Genomic DNA, 16,880 nt, shown 5'->3' on the forward strand with positions numbered 1-16,880 from the left:
TCGGATCGATCTCCTCATCAATTTCTAAAACTGTCCCATCTTTATTCTGTATGACAACGAGTGCTTGCGCGCTCGTTTGTTTCTTTCCCCTTAAGGAAATGCTGTAGCACTCCCTTCCTACCAATTGATCTCCCTTCAATGTTCCGACTCCGCTTGGAGTTGGGAACTTAAGGGCTAGATGCCTTACAAATGAAACTGCCCCCAGCCCGACCAGGGCGGGTCTCCCGAGCAATACATTGTAGGCAGATGATAACTCTACTACCACGAACTCCATCATCTTGGTCACCGAGACTGGATAGTCTCCCAAGGTCACAGGGAGTTCGATGGACCCCATACAGGCGGTTCCTTCTCCAGAAAAGCCGTACAATGTGGTTGCACAAGCCTTCAGGTCGCGAAGGGAGAGTCCCATTTTTTCTAGTGTTGCTTTATAAAGAATGTTAACTGAGCTCCCATTGTCTATGAGAACTCGGCGCACTCTTTTGTTGGCAAGCTGTAGGGTGATGACGAGTGGATCATGATGAGGGAACTGGACATGGGAGGCATCCTCCTCGGTGAAGGTTATAGGCTGAGTCTCAACCCTTTGGCTTTTTGGTGCCCTTGGTTCGGGTTCATAAGGAGACCCGTCCCCTATCTTCAGCTCATTCACATATCGTTTTTGAGCATTTCTGCCCCCTCCTGCGAGATGAGGACCTCCCGAGATGGTTATTACGTCCTCTCCATCTATCGGCGGAGGCCTGTCTTCATCCCGAGATCGGGAGTTATTATTCTGTGCTGCCGGAAGCGCGGCTACTCTCTGGCTGGCAGTAGCCTGTCCAGTATTCTGGTTTTTGACATACTGCCGGAAATAACCTCTCGAGATCAACCCTTCGATCTCGTCCTTCAGCTGTCGGCACTCATCAGTTGTGTGGCCGGTGTCCCTATGAAATCGACAATACTTGCTGGAATCCCTCTTGGACTTTTGATTCCTCATAGGGTCCGGACGCCTGAAGGGGACCTGGTTTTCATTAGCCAGGTATATGTTTTCCCGAGACTCGTTGAGCTCGGTGTGCACTTTATATACAGAGAAATACCTTTCTCCTTTTTTCTTCTTTCCTCCATCAGCCTCGGGATTATTTCCCTCGCTCTTTTTCCTCTTGGAGGGATTCTCCGAGGTAGGCTGTGGAGCTTCTGGGTCAGCCGAGGTTGAGGCGGAGTTAATGTTTATCGTTGTAGTTTCGGTCTGCGAGGTCGCTTTGAGTGTTGACCTCGCCTCCTCTACATTGACAAATCTCTGCGCCCGTCTGTTAAACTCGGTTATCGACCTCACCGGTTTCCCTTGCATGTCATCCCAAAGGGCACTCCCGGGTAAAACACCAGCTCGGATGGCCATCAAGTGCCCACTGTCATCCACGTCACGAGCTCGGGCGACCTCTAGATTAAATCTTGTCAGGTAGCTCTTCAGTGTTTCGCCCGGTAGTTGTCGGACGTTAGTCAAAGTGGATGCTTCGGGTCTGACTCCCATCATAGCCCGGAACTGCTTCTTGAAGTCTCTAGACAATTGATCCCACGAAGTTATAGAATGTCTCTTGTACTTCTCGAACCAACTCTTGGCAGGTCCGGCCAATGATGTCGGAAACAACATGCATCTGAGCTCGTAACCCACGTTACTAGCTCTCATGATAGTGTTGAATGTACTCAGGTGGCTGCATGGGTCGGTTTTTCCTTCAAACGCTGGGACGTGAGGAATCCGGAACCCTTGAGGGAACTGAGTGTTAGAAATATTGGGAGCAAACGGCTCGAGCTCCTCATCAGAGTCCTCATATCGACCGTTCCCTCGTTCATTCTTCAAAAGCCTAAAGGCTTTTTCGAGCTGATCAATCCTTTCTTGTACTGGGTCCTTAGGCGGTGCCTGGAATTGCCGATCATTAATCGCGATCCCAGGCTCGCGTCTCCGTGAGGGATCTCTACGCCCATTTAGGTGATTCCTTAGGTCCGGATTCATCTGATCTCCCTTCCCTCTGCTCTGATTCAGATGATTCCGCAGGTCGGGATGGGTCTTGCGGCTTCCAGTATTTTTACGACCTCGGTCGCGTTTACTGACAGACCTGATTTCTCCGGACTCGTCACTGGTGAAACTTATTGATCGGTCATTTCGTGGTGAATCCTTTCTATGTCGCCTTGTCTCCGCAGTGCGAGACCGGGACGTCTGACTTCTCTCAGATTGTGCGCCTCTCCGCTCCTGGAAAGTCTCCCTGTGTCCTTGCCTATCCCCCGTACGCCCTTGACCCTGATTTTGAACAGGTTGAGCGTTTCTTCGGGGAGGTGAAGGATATCTTATGGGAGACGGTGGGAACCGTATAGGTGACGGTGGTTGTCTTCCTTGCTTCGGCCTAGAGGGCCCAGAATTTTCCCGAGATGGGCCAGTTGCGTTCGGTGCACTACCAGGAACCTGAGTCCGAGCCTCGGTAGGAGCTCGGTTATTCTCAGTTCCTGCAGGTGCTTCCGCAGGTGTATTAGGCGGGACCCGAGCCCGGGTATTCCTCTGAGGCCTAGAAGGGGCGGATGGCTCTGCTGGTGTTGGAGGTTGTGCCGGCCTCCTTGTGGCAGCATTTTTTCGTGGACGTCCACGGGGCCTCCGGGGAGGAACGTGCACGTCCCTTGGAGGAGGGACTTGGTCTTTGCGCGGAGGCGGGGGCTGAGCCACCTGCGCCTCTGCGGCTATCCTAGTCAACTCCTCGTTACGTTTGTTGGCTTCTGCCAACAACTGTTTCAGCTGCCGATTCTCCAATTCTACAATAGGGACATAACGTTCAGGGTTATAGTACATGTCCTCATCCTTTGGTTGTGGAGGTGGCCCCCGGGAATCGGAGGACCCACTCCTCTCATCAGCGCCCGGGTTCTCCATTGGCTGTTTTCCAGGACGCCTTGGGTAATTTTCTTCAGGAGTGTTCTGATTGTTTGCAGCCATGAATCTCTCAGGGATGAATGCTTAAGGCTCTCAATGAAAGCACCAAACTGTTGACGCCGTTTTTTGTCAACAGATAAAAGAATAGAGCACGTAAACAATTTAAGACAATGACCAAAAATAAACAAACGAATCAAACACGGTTTTTTACGTGGTTCAGCAGTTAAATCTGCCTAGTCCACGAGTCTCTGTTATTAATCTCAAGATTATCTCTAAACAATTCTTTAGCAAGAATTCTCCAGAGTTTTCTCTCAAGGATTAGGATTTCGGTCCTTTTACAATGGTGCATGCCTTCTCTATTTATAGAGAAGGATGTAGAATACTATCCCACATATCTTGGGTAGTTACTCTTTTGTGAATACAAATAAATGGCTTTAAATGCCAATAATCAGATATTAAAGGAAACGTCCCCCAAAGATCAGGGGGCGTATAACTGTATTAAATAATATCCCACAATTCTTGGGGATTTACATCAACTAATGAGGACTACATCTCATAGTTATTACACTTGTTGATACTCAAGGTGGTTATGGTGTATCTTCAAGTCTCCAGCATTTCTGGTCTCATGTCATTGTGCGAGCCACTGACATCTCCCGAGCTAACGTTTCTTTCGAGATGGGATATCGAGCTCAAGAACCATGCTCCGAAGTTCCTGAAGATGAAGGTGTTTTCAGAGCTACCTTTCGAGATCGAGGTCATTTCGAGATCACCGCATTCGAAATCATACATCATACTTTGCAGGCTCGACTTACAACCCTAGATCACTAATCCTCACGAGACCATTTGTTGCGAATTCAGCTTTCGAGGTCATATTTACTATGGCTCGAAATCTGGGTATAACACCCACCGATAGGGACCTTTTTGAAGCTCCTACACTAGAATCTCTCTTTCAATTTTTATGCATTAATGTAGTTATAATATTGATCAAAATCTAAAATTTAAAATAAATAAAATCCAAAAATAAAATAAAAACTATATTTAGTTTTGGATTTTATTTGTTTTAAAATTTTAGTTTTATTAATCAATTTTATAAATTATATATAATTTTTTTTAAATATATTAATGTATTTTAAGTGATGATATTTTTATGTTTTTAAAAAAACATTTTAACTAAAAATAAGCATAATAGACCAGCTTCAAGTGTTTAAATATACTGTTAAAATTCTGTTATATTTTTTAAATCCATACCACTTTTCTGAAGCATTATCTAATATGCAATCACACGAGCAGGTACTCGAAGATTAGAGAGGTGGTCTTTACGCAATCTTTCTAGTTAGTCTTTAGAAGACCACAAGTGTATGCTTGATATTTAAAGATATGTTATAAAAATTAGTTAGGGAACCTAAACGATAGACTGGGATATAAGGTTGGGACCCCAAGTGTTGCTTACTTTATTTTTTAAGTGTTTAAGTTGTAACTATTTTGCTATATATATATATATATAAAGTGGAAACCATTTTTTTTTATTAATGAATAGCTCATATATATAAGTATTTTATTTGTCATGAACCTTGTGTTACATCATACATTTTTGTTCATTTCAACATCGACAAGGTTATGTTGTAACGTGTGTTTCTGCTCATTCTAACTCTATATGACATGCAACTTAATACTAATTTTCCAAATTGTTTTACACTTGTACATAGTATGTGCATTTTGGTTGTCTAGACGAGTTCTGCTATTGATTAAAGCTGTTTGAAAGGAGTTCAAGCTAATACTCGAGGGAGCTCAAAATTTAGCTGGAGAGTCCAACAATTTTACTCACCCATAAGAGACTAGTCGACTGAAAATCTTCACACAAATAAGGAGTTGGTTATTGGGTTCTTAAAATCAATTTGAAATGAATTTTTAAATCGTATTATTACAACACTTTTGGTTTTTCATAGTGAATATGCTTCTCCACTAGGCTAGGTCCTATAGATAAAAGTTGAAAGCAATCTTAGCCGAATCATGTAAAAATTATGGTGTTGTTTACTTTGATTTTATTCTTATATGCTTTGATTAATCTGTTAGTGAATAATATGCCTAAGTGGGTAATTGATTGAAGTACTTAATCAAACCTTCAAAATAAATTATACATATCATTATACTAGATACAAACAACATATAAAGCACATTTTATTTATAAATTTTTTAATTATTTTTATTAAATTTATATGATTACCATTAAATTTCAAATAAATAAACAATATTATATATAAAATAATTTCATAAATATATTAAAAAAAAAACCAAATCATTCTTTTTGCTTTTTTAAATATATATATATATATATGTATAATACGACAACCTATTAGATCACAAATTATCCTGTTTAAATTACAAAACATTTGTGATATTATTCAAATTACACCTTAATGACTGCAGAATAAGCTTATTTATTATTGATAAAAGATAAATATTATTCTAATTTCTTATATAGTTACATAGTCATATTATTTGTAATACAACACCTATATATAAAATATTTGTAATATTTATTGTTATTCAATATGAATATATATATATATATATTTATATAAATTAGATCAAATAACAAATATATTTTCCTTTTAAATATAAATGATAATTTTTGTAATAAAAACTAAGATTATGTATTATATATTATTATAATCATATTTTATAATATTTAAATTTATATTAATATAATTATTAAATATCTAGTCTTGTATTATATATTATTATCTTAATAATATTTAAATTTATATTAATATAATTATTAAATATCTAGTCTTGTATTATATATTATTATAATAATGATATTTTATAATATTTAAATTTATATTAATATAATTATTAAATATTTAGTCTTGTATTATATATTATTATAATAATGATATTTTATAACACTTGAATTTGAATTTTAACATATTAATATAATTATTATATATGTAATCCTATATTAAATATTATTATAATAATGATATTTTATAATATTTGAATTTATATTAATATAATTAATAAATACCTATTTTTTTAAGTACTTTTAAAGATATTCTGTTAAATATTTAGAATATTCTATTAAAGCTAACAAAACAAACCGTTAAAACTAAGAATTTATGTTATCTCCACACATGTTTTATATCTCTTCTATATAAAAAAGTGTGTAGATAACAGAAATTATTGATTTTAACAATTTTAAAATTTATTTTTTCCGTTAACTATAACATAATATTCTTATATTTAAAAAAATATTCTTATATTTAACGGTATATTGTAAACATGACTTAAACTTAAATAAAATTAAATCAATCAACAATTAAATAAATTAAAATATGATATTTTTGAGATATTTTACAATGATAATTATTTAAAAAATAATAAAATCATATATTTTATAACTTAAATAAAATTTAATCAACCTTAAACTTAATATTATATTAAACAAATAATATATAATTTTTTGTTGTCACTGCCAAATTCAAAAACTAGAACAAATATAAACTTAAACAATAATAAATAAATAAAGAAATTAAAATAAAATATTTTGAAGATATTTTATGATAATTTAAATAATTAAATCATATTTATTTAAAAATAATAAATACATACATCAATTTTTTATCTTATAAATTTGTGTGATAGTTTATTTTTTATCAAGTGATTGAAATATTTTTCCTTCATCAAATTCACCAAAGGACATTGTGAGATACATTAGAAACTAAAAATAGTTGATGTATGTATACTACTGTCTACATTATAACTTTTTTTATTTCTATTATTAATTTCTTTTTAAATAATATGTATATATATGTCAATGTTGTGTTTATATATCATATATGTAGAGATTATTGATATAAATATTTATATATACTATAGAACTATAATTTATTCTATTATATAGATATTTTAAAAAATAGTGACCAATTTTAATTAAAATTATAGATAATGTTTACCACTTTAAAACTAAGCAAACTTGCGTTGCACGTTGTTTTTACTTAGTAAAAGATATATATATATATATATAAAAGTTGTCTCACTTAGTAATTAATATTTATATAATTTATATTATATGCAATTTAATTTCTAAATAGGTAGTTAATATAGAAATAAATAAATATATATTAAAATAAGGCAATAAAAAATATATATGGTTAAGCAGAAGGGGTAATGAAATGAATGGATTTATGGAAGGAAGAGATGAAAATGATAGTCAAATAGTAAAAAGGAAGAATTGAGTTGATGATGAGACCACAACCAGCCACATAGGACCAAGTGGTCACACTAACTACCAGACATCCTCAGACCCCTTCTTCCACTCCTATATCACATATCTTAATCCAAACATATATATTTGACAAATATCTTAATCCAAATTCTATTTCGTACTTTTTTCCCCCAATTTATACTACTTTGATTTTACGTGTTTTAGTTCAATAAATATATATATTTTTAATAATAATCTTTTCGTTTCGGATTTTTTTTAATATTTGTTTTATTAATTAATAAAGTTTTAATTATTTTTTTAACATTATATAATATTTTATTATTAGTACTTTACTTTTAGTAAAAAAAAATGAAAATTAAATTAATTGTAACAATTGAGAAGATTCTTTTTATTATTATTAATATCAGTTATGTAATTAACATTATTATAGTTTTATAAAAATAATAATTTTTCGATATTTCTACGTTAAGATGGTAAACCCAATCCAAAATGAGGAAAACCCAACTGAAAGTAAAGAATAGTAACTCAAGCACCACGTGGAGCTCAACTCAGCTATCCACCTGTCTCCATAACATTTTAGCATCTGTACGTGGGAGCAACCCGCACGTGCGGACTCTCCTACGTGGCGAGAAGTGATACGTGGCGAACGCAGATATATGGGGGCTAGCAGCGAAAGATGTTGAGCCGTGAGGTGGCTCGACAAGTGGCATTCAGAGACAGACTGTGGGCTTTTCTCCTTCTAACCAGTAATTCTTTTTCTTTCAATTTCCCTCTTTCTCTCACTTCACTTCACTACTTACTTCTTCCTCTAGTTCTTGCTCTCTCTCTCTAGTCTCTCCCCTGTTTCTTCTTCTCTCTCTAAGAGCCATGATTTCGAGAAGTTATTCTGGTTCGAGCTCTTCGGGATGTTGCTCGCCTTCTTCTTCAGCGAATTCTTCCCCGCCGGTGGCCACGGCGGGGACGTTATTTTGCGGCGGAGCAGATCGGATGGTAGAGGAGGAACTTCAGGCCGCGGAGGCCTTGGCGGATTTGGCACATTTGGCTATGCGAGAGAGTTGTGGCGGTGAATCAGTTGGGATTCGAAGTCGCAAAGGGAAGCGAGTCAAGAGTAAGTCGCCCCCGGTGGTGTTTGGTGTGGACCTGGCTAACTCGGTCACCAAGTGCTCGGATCTTGCTCAGGTTAGTTTTTCATTGTTACTCATTCTTTGATTTTGTCTTTGCTTTTTTTTTTTTCGTGTTTGTTGGGCCTGGTTACTGTTTTGGATATCATAACATTTTATCCGAAATAAGAAAAAAAACAATAGTGGGTTCTGTTTGAGAAGGCGAAATTTGTTTTTGGTACATGATTAATTAAATTTACTGTTTTGGAAATTACAAAAGTCCTGATAAACGAAATTTGAATGTTATAAACTATGATGGTTGGTATTTAGGACTTATAAATGTTCCTTAAAGAGAGAGAGAGAGAGAGAGAGAGAGAGAGAGAGAGAGAGAGGTTCTAATGTTTTTATTTCTTATAATTTAAAGGTGAAATTTTTTATTCAATTTATTTTGCTAATAAAGGGAGAAATTTCGAAATTTTTCTCTTCTAAGAGCTTTATGGACTATAAGTTCTTCATTTAACTGCTTCAAATTCTTAAATCAAAGTTAGACTCATTAAGTGGAAACAATTGATCATCCAATTACGTACTCATATTGGATTGTAAACATTTTTGTGCATATTAACTGGATCAGGCAAAATCTAAGGATAAAGACAACATCATAGCAGAGAATGCATCCAAGGGACCAACTCCACTGGCATTCTAGAAATTTAAGTTTCGAACACAAATTTGCGATATTAGGTTGGAAATTACATTAGGCAAGTTTGGTAATAAGCTGAATCAGAGCTTAAAGAAATATGAATATCGAAGTTCATGCACCTAAAAAAAGAGATATAACGCATTTGAAAAATATTAGTTGAAGTTTCCAGATATGGTGTGGTATGGTGATGGTGGATTATTGAAGCTACTCTATTGTCGAGTTAATTCAGGACACAGTTGTGACTTTGAGCTTTTCGATCGAGACTTCCTCTGTTTCTTCTTTCCTTTGCTGTGTTTGGTCCTTCTTTTGGCTTTAATGTTGAATGGTTGAAAAATTTCACTTGACATCTGAGTACCTGGATCTTGTTAATCTGTTCTGTAATGTCTGAAAATACATCTCTGTGGGTCTGCACCAAGTCACACCATCTTCTGCAGGAGTTGAAAAATATTTTTGTTTGTAGCAGGATCGAAGAGTAAGTCATCATGAAAAGGTATGTGGAAATGTACTCACTGAGCCTTCGAAGTTTGAAGATGATCACAGAGAAAAGAATATGAAGGTTGGGAAAGACACTGATTTACCCAACACAAGTCCTATGGGCACTGCAAGATACTCATCAATGGGATGCGGCAAGTCAAGACGCAATTTGTCTGAGGTACTACATGTTATGGACTTATTCCTCTACATTTGTTGTGCATTTTTTCCCTTTTAAATGTTTTTACCTCTTGGTTAGCTTGTCATATTTAAGTCATGTTTGGTTCCTCTTCAGGCAGAAAAGGAAGCACGCAGAATACGCAGGGTTTTAGCTAACAGAGAGTCCGCTAGGCAAACAATTCGCCGAAGGCAGGTAATATTTTTCTCTAGCTGCGCTTGCTGATTTTGGCTTTTGGTTCCAGCTTTACATAGTCAATGTGTCAATTGGAAAATATTGTCTTGTATACAAGTCTTCCTCTCTCTCTCTAGCTTTCAGTCTGTAGATTAGATTACAGATAATTTATCTTTTTTTTATGCGGTTCTCTTTTTATCATTGAGCAGCTATTATCTGGATTGGTGCTGTTCAGAGTGATATATACATAATACATGTGAAACAGAAACCTCTTGATTGCAAAATCAATCATGCTGGTGACATGGATGTGTATGCATCTATATATGGAGGAACAATAATATGTTATCGTGACTGGTGGCTAAAACTTTGTATGTGCTTCAAGCAACATGCATGATGCATTATTTCAAAGCTTAAATGACGAAAAAAAAAATTGTCTCACAAGGAAAAAAAATTCCCTCTCTTTCATACATCTATAATCTGAAGATACTTACAAGTATTCATAAGGCACTCTGCGCTTGCCATGTCAGGATTGTTTGAACAACTAAATCAAAATATTTTGATACTAAAATTGCAGCAAGTTCTTGTTACAAGTGTATTTAAGATGCCTTTTCCTTTAAAAGTGTCCTTTCTACTAAAATTATTTCAATTTTATTTAGCATGATTTGTGTGTAATTACTCTGATGCGTGTGCAGGCCCTTTGTGAGGAGTTGACAAAAAAAGCTGCTGATTTAGCATCAGAGAATGATACTTTAAAGAGGGTAGGCAGTAATCTTCATTCTTTCTTTATAAAGCTCTCTTTATCCTTCTCTTCTCAAGGCACATACTAACACATCAGTTACGTATGAAATCCCTGTCAACAACTTCATTTTACATTCTACCATCTATAATAATGAATCAATGGCTTCCCTTTTTTTTTTTTTTTAAATTATCTGGAGTTGAGTTGATCAACTTATTAAGCACCGAATCATCAACACTATTTACATTATGTGGTTATTATGCATCAGGAAATGGAGATGGCATTGAAAGAGTACCAGTCATTGGAAATCACAAATAAACAATTAAAAGATCAGGTAAGTAATGTAGACATTGGGAAATTACTTAAATTCCAAGGAAATTCTATTTAATTGATGTGTTTCGTTTTCAACAGGTGGCTAATGTGGTAAAGATAAACATTGAGGAAAGTCCAAGTCGTCATAAACCTGTTTGTCATCAGTTAAATCCACCTTCAACTTCACCCCCAAACGGCTCATTATTCTTGTACAACCATCCACCATTAACACCACTTTTCTGGCCTCCCACTTCTCAATCTGAAAATTTTGTCCAAACATCTCATCTATCACAAAATGCAATTGTTATGCCTTCAAACATTACTTTTCCAGCCGAGGGCAGGCATGATTCTTGTGAACAAGAGAACCTCCATATGAATGGACCAAGGCCTCCTTTTTATATTTTGCCATGTCCATGGTTTTTTCCTCATCCTGGTCATGGGATTGCAGTTCAATCTCAGCCATCTTTTACTCGGAAAATTGAACGAGAGGAAAGTTATATTAATAATCAAGACAGTGCTACATCCTCAAAAGCCATCCACCATATTGAGAATCAACATTCCTTTTTGCGTGTCAAGGTGAAAACAGAACCTTCTGGTTGTGGCTCATTGGAAGCCCAAACAAACGATCTTAATGAACACCCAGCAGAGGTTTCTCAAGAAACAGATGACCAGGAAACAGGATTTCACTCAAGTGGAAGAGTTTACAATGAATCGTTCATTACTCCCGCACCAGTAAAACCTATGGTGACTAAATCTACTGCCAAGCATGAGATTGAGCTTCAACGAGGTTTTACTACTAATAAAACATCTGCAGATGTTTGTCATACACCATCAGCCCCACCAGGAAAAAGTTGTGAACCAATCATCTACTCATGTAAGAAATCAGCGGAGGCAGTTGTTGCAGCCGAGGCAAGAAAGAGAAGGAAAGAACTCACAAAGCTAAAGAACATGAACGGCCGTCAATGTCGGATGCACTGTTGAGCTCTGAGGCAAAAGGTGATCTTGTCATCTTTGATTTGATTTTAATAATCCCTTGAAGATTGATCCAAACAGGGCACGTAAACCATAACAGTAGATAGTTATTAAAGAATCCGACACAAACTTGTAACTTTATGTAACTTACATGTCCGAGCCATTACTCATTTTCTTATATGTTACTTCAGAAAGGCAACTAGAGATTTTGATGGTCCAATTGTGTTTTGTGGGTAGCTTTCCATGATGAAATCATCAAGAATCGTACAGCAGATACTGTGAGAATGTGTACTTACAGACCAAGCTTTTCCTGGAGATTTTAGTGACCCTTAGTCAACAACGGATGCTCTAATTGTAGTCTAAGATTTGGAGAGGGCATATTAGGAAGGGCCTGGGGTTTAAGTCATCAATTTCTACAGATATTTATCTAGCTTTTGTTCTGGCTTGTAAATCTTTCATCAGGAAACGGATATTCCCTTAATAAAAGTCGAAGTTGCTGTTTTGTACCGTCATTTTCTAACCCTTTTTCTTGATTTTGACTTATCTCATTTTGATGTATTTTATTCTCTATTTTGCTTACTATTGATAGCTACTACAGGCTTCAGAATTTTGCATCATAAATTGCACAAAAGAAGTTGAGTGACCTACCTTAAGTTCTCCTCCTTGTACCCCATTTACCAAATGTTTGATTTAATGAAAGAAATTTGAAATAGTTAGTGGGCAAAAAAGAAGTCACAAATCACGCAGACAATAAAAGGAGGTAAATGACTCTTCATTACTCAGCTTAAAACCATTGTTATGGAGAAAACAAAACGCAGATCAATACGGCAAAATGTCAGGCTTATATACAAGAATATAGCTCCTAACACCATGCTTTTGAGAATCATTCCACTCGAGCAAAGCAGATAGGAACTGTGTCCCCTTCGGCAATGACTTGCCCTTGACCACCACTCTAAAAGACTTCTTCTGCTGTGGTTCACTGAAATTCAGACTACTCGGATGAACTCTCACAGAAAGACCTTTTGGCGAGACCACATTCGCCTTGTACACCGCACTTCCCTGGCCGACATTAGTGACTGTCCGGTGGAAGATGGCAGAGACGGTAGAGTTAGGATTCTTGAGGTGGAGATGCATGGTGGGGTAGTTGAGGCCGTCTGTGCCTCGCGCAGGGCTAAAGTCCGAGCAGTTGTACCTCTTCTTGCCCCCAAGGAGCAGGGCAATCGTGGTGCCATTGTAGCCTTCTTTGCACAAAAACCGAATGTAAGAGCTCATGGACAAGTCATAGACGAGGCCAGGATCAACTGCCTTGATCGGGTCTATTTGTCCTGCTCCCGAGCCTAACTCTGCTGTTTTGTCCTTGATTTTCATTGGTGTAGCTGAAGCAAAGGATAAACAAAAATGTGTTGGGATAATATCTTGGAAATGAGATAATGAAGTGCGACTATGATTACTAAACAGAGTATATCTAGTTGCATGATATGATTTTGGTAATCTGACCAGTGGTCATGATAGCAGACTTGATAGCAGCAGGAGACCAATTAGGATGAAACGTCTTGATGTATGCTGCAGCCGCTGCAGCGTGGGGACAAGCCATGGATGTTCCCGATATGATATTGAAGACAGCTCGGCGGTCATCCGTGGGGTAGCCAGTTATGGTCGTTTGCTTTGAGTAAGCAGCTAAAATGTCTAACCCTGGTGCAGCAATATCAGGCTGTTCAAGGAAAAATCGATATCAGTGGTTCAGATGTATAGAGATAAAAAGAAAGAAAGAAACTGATTCTTTTATACCTTAAGAATGTTGCGGCTAACTAGCTGAGGTCCTCTTGAGGAGAAAGAAGCAACGAAAGGGGCAGCAATACTGACTGTCCTTGTCTTTTGTATGACTGCCATGGGATTCCTTTAATTCCCCAAAGAAAAGAAAAGATTAAAAAGAAGCTTAATTAGTTTGTCTTAAATACAAGAACAATCCCTATTTGGTCTAGTGACGAATGATGTGGTAAAAAGATAGTGTGAATCAAAATCATACTTGGTGGAGTTGATGTAGTGACTGATCTTGTTACCATCCTTAGGAAGGGCATAGGTCCCAGGAATAATAGGGGTGAAGGCTGTGTCTACAAATGAATCAAGAGTCATGATCGTTCCAATGCCACCTAATTCACCTATGGTGAAATCCTGGCCGTTGTTCCCCTGGCAATATACTATCTTTCCCTTCACCTTGTCTCGGCTTATTGTCCCATAATCACAAGCACTATACAACAATTTAAAAGTAAGATTTAACTGCAACACAATCACCTTTATTTTTCTGTGAAATGCAGTTATTTACACCAGCAAAGTTATCATCTTAATGCTTAATTACTACCTGCCATTTCCGAAAAAGTCTGCACTAATATTGACTGAATGAGCTCCATCCGTGAGTGGATACATATGTCTCTTGGGAGAAAAGGTATTAATCGCAAGCCCCTAACCATAAAAATAAACACATGAAATCGAGACTTGTAAAATTTTATAATAGAGAATAAAACAATTTATAAGAGAGAAGGGACATACGGGAATTCTCTTCCCATTGCCGAGCTTGACAACAGTCTTAAACTGCCTATCAATGCCGCTAGCAGCCACAGTCATGATCCAAGGAGCAACGTTCTGGACAGTCAAGGTATCAGGGCCGTCATTCCCAGCCGAGCAGGACGTGAGAATCCCTCTCTTCGTGGCATGGAAAGCTCCAATGGCAATCGGGTCATTGAAATAGTCCCTGCTAGCTCCGCCTATGGAGATGGATATGATGTCGACGCCATCGGCGATTGCGTCGTCGAAGCCGGCCAAGATGTCAACGTCAGCGCATGCAACGCTCCAGCACACCTTGTACATGGCAATGCGCGAGGACGGCACACCGCCGCGCGCAGTGCCTTTGGCGAGGCCGTAGAGGCTGGCGCCCTTGACGGAGACACCGGCGATGGTGGATGAAGTGTGCGTGCCATGGCCATCGTTGTCGACGGGGCTCGGAGTTTCCTCCCCAGCTGCGTCGTCAAGATTGTAGAATTTCGCACCAATCACCTTGCTGCATGCAAGAACGTAAGTTAAGGCACACATAAAAACATTAAACATTAGTACTTAATTATAATTTTGGTCCTTAAATGAATGTTATAATGTTTTTGGAAATGCATTTAAATGAGAAATATTAATGTGGTGGTACATTTTCTAAATTGCATAGAATCTCAAGAAAAAGTTATTCATATAGTAAGTATTTGATTTGTTTTATTTTTTTGGTTAAAAAAAGAAAAGGAGAAGAATAGTATAGTACTTATTGCAGCCAGTGAAGTTAGCCCCCTTGACACATTGGCCTCTCCATTTAGCTGGGGCAGGCCCATAGCCTTTATCACTAAAACTGGGGCAATCCATCCAAATTCCTGAGAGACACAGAGAAATAAAAATAACCCAATAATTTATTTAATTTTCAATTATAGTATCATGAATAATTGAATATATTATATGCATCAATTTGAGAAATATATATATATATATATAATGTATATAGGTTTCATTATACAAACCCGAATCCAACACTCCAACAATGATATCACTCTCAGTACGATGGTTTCGTTTGGTTGTGGTTTCGGGCATTCCAAGGAAATCCCAGGATCTTGTTGTGTGAAGTTTGCGCTTTGTACTAGGAAACACAGATATCACACCACGTTCCTCTGAATATAAAAATACCATTTTGAGAAATGTGCTTATTTAATTAAATACTATTATACTTTTTTTTTAAAAAATAAAATAAAAATACATACGTGATAGTTTTTTCACTTCGTGTGGCAACAACTTTGCTGCAAACCCATTAAAGCTCTTTTTATAGCTATGAATTTTTGATTCTCTGGCTAATGTGGCACTGAAAAAGAAAAATAATACAAATGAAATAATTAGATAAAATTGATAGATTTGAACACATTATATATTCATATAAATATATATATATATGAATATATATTCATATAAATGATACAAATGTTTGTTACTTACTCTCCAATTGCTGACTCGAGCAAGTTATTGTGACTCTGGATTACCATTGATGTAGTTTGAGAGGATCTTGCTAATTCTCCCATGTACACAATGTAGGGCTGTAGTTCATCAAACCCCAATTCCAGTTCAAAAATCACCATTAATTAACATTAGCCCCAAAAAAAATATATGAAGAGATGTAGCCATGTATATTAATAATTAAATTCAACAAAATAAAGTATATAGTAGCTAAACTAGGCATATGGATGTACCTTTCTTTCATCTGATCCGTGAACTAAAGTAGCTACCAAACAAATATAAAAAGAAAGAACTAGAAGAGTTTCCAAAATTCTCATTGTGTTTGTTTATATAAGTTGGAACTTTTCTATAAAAAATGTATTTATGTATTTGTTCTCCAATATGTAGTACATGAACTAAATGTGCATATATATACACACACACTTGCTCTAAAAATAGATAGTGAGAACGGAATTAACTACATAAGTTTTAGTTTTTTAAGCAAAAATAATTAATGAATGTTGGAATTAAGGTTTGACTGAGGAATTCGGTACAATTTAGTGTCCAGTCTCTAGTCCGGTTATGGCTGAGAGTTTGGTGGCTTCGAAATTGGATCTTATTTTATAATGCTTGGTATGAATATATATATATTTATATATATATATATATATATATAATATAATTGGGAATTTGAATGACTTGTTTATTGATGAAATTCCAAGTACCCATGCAATGGAATTTCAACGTTTTCCACTCGTCCACATGATTGTAAGTGTTGTGTCCTAGTCTTTAGGATATGGTAATAAAATGTTGGCATTAACTAATTGATATTATGTCTCATGAATGATGATTAAATATAATAATAAAAACGAGTTAATCTTAAAGTGAAACAAAAAGTAATCTTACGAAAACTAAGGGCTTGATTGGCATTCTACTAAAAAAACAAGATATATTTTCCTTTTATGAAAAAAAAATATTATCTAAAAACAAGTACCGGTGTTTAACATTATTTCGAGAGCAATTTTTAAAAACATTAAAAAAAGGCTAATTTTTTTTATAACAAATAAATTTATCTATCATCAATTTTGTCACCTTAATTACTTTCTTTTTTTCTTTT

General features: G+C 36.2%; 2 protein-coding genes across 5 annotated transcripts; one reads left to right on the forward strand and one right to left on the reverse strand.

Moving 5' to 3' along the window:
• Positions 1–7,868: 7,868 nt before the first annotated feature.
• LOC133831318 (uncharacterized) lies at positions 7,869–12,264 on the forward strand. 4 transcript variants are annotated; one of them, XM_062261577.1, is made up of 7 exons: positions 7,869–8,291; positions 9,370–9,561; positions 9,676–9,753; positions 10,425–10,490; positions 10,737–10,802; positions 10,880–11,776; positions 11,990–12,264. In XM_062261577.1, exons 1-6 carry the CDS (start codon positions 7,980–7,982, stop codon positions 11,759–11,761), a joined length of 1,596 nt encoding a protein of 531 aa, XP_062117561.1. In that variant the 5' UTR covers positions 7,869–7,979; the 3' UTR covers positions 11,762–11,776; positions 11,990–12,264. The 4 variants fall into 4 exon arrangements, with proteins under 4 accessions (XP_062117561.1, XP_062117560.1, XP_062117559.1 ...); XM_062261576.1 differs by having other exon boundaries at positions 7,870–8,291; positions 11,944–12,264; XM_062261575.1 differs by having other exon boundaries at positions 7,871–8,291; positions 10,880–12,264.
• A 241-nt stretch (positions 12,265–12,505) lies between these two features.
• On the reverse strand, positions 12,506–16,101 carry LOC133829453 (subtilisin-like protease SBT4.15). Its single transcript, XM_062259181.1, has 11 exons — positions 16,018–16,101; positions 15,767–15,864; positions 15,538–15,635; positions 15,301–15,447; positions 15,051–15,156; positions 14,300–14,807; positions 14,112–14,212; positions 13,779–14,000; positions 13,541–13,649; positions 13,250–13,463; positions 12,506–13,128 (listed from the first exon to the last, which is right to left on the reverse strand). The coding sequence occupies exons 1-11, from the start codon at positions 16,099–16,101 to the stop codon at positions 12,572–12,574; spliced, it is 2,244 nt and encodes a 747-aa protein (XP_062115165.1). The 3' UTR covers positions 12,506–12,571.
• Positions 16,102–16,880: the final 779 nt, after the last annotated feature.

The sequence above is a fragment of the Humulus lupulus genome, chromosome 4 (genome assembly GCF_963169125.1).
Source record: "Humulus lupulus chromosome 4, drHumLupu1.1, whole genome shotgun sequence".
NCBI lineage: Eukaryota > Viridiplantae > Streptophyta > Magnoliopsida > Rosales > Cannabaceae > Humulus > Humulus lupulus.

Coding starts and splice junctions, on each gene's coding strand:
- LOC133831318 (XM_062261577.1), top strand. CDS start 7,980: ATGATTTCGAGAAGTTATTCTGGTTCGAGCTCTTCGGGATGTTGCTCG. Junction 10,491..10,736: donor AGAATGATACTTTAAAGAGG/GTAGGCAGTAAT, acceptor ATTATGCATCAG/GAAATGGAGATGGCATTGAA. Junction 10,803..10,879: donor ATAAACAATTAAAAGATCAG/GTAAGTAATGTA, acceptor CGTTTTCAACAG/GTGGCTAATGTGGTAAAGAT.
- LOC133829453 (XM_062259181.1), bottom strand. CDS start 16,101: ATGAGAATTTTGGAAACTCTTCTAGTTCTTTCTTTTTATATTTGTTTG. Junction 15,636..15,766: donor CTCGAGTCAGCAATTGGAGA/GTAAGTAACAAA, acceptor TTTCTTTTTCAG/TGCCACATTAGCCAGAGAAT. Junction 14,001..14,111: donor GACTTTTTCGGAAATGGCAG/GTAGTAATTAAG, acceptor ATTGTTGTATAG/TGCTTGTGATTATGGGACAA.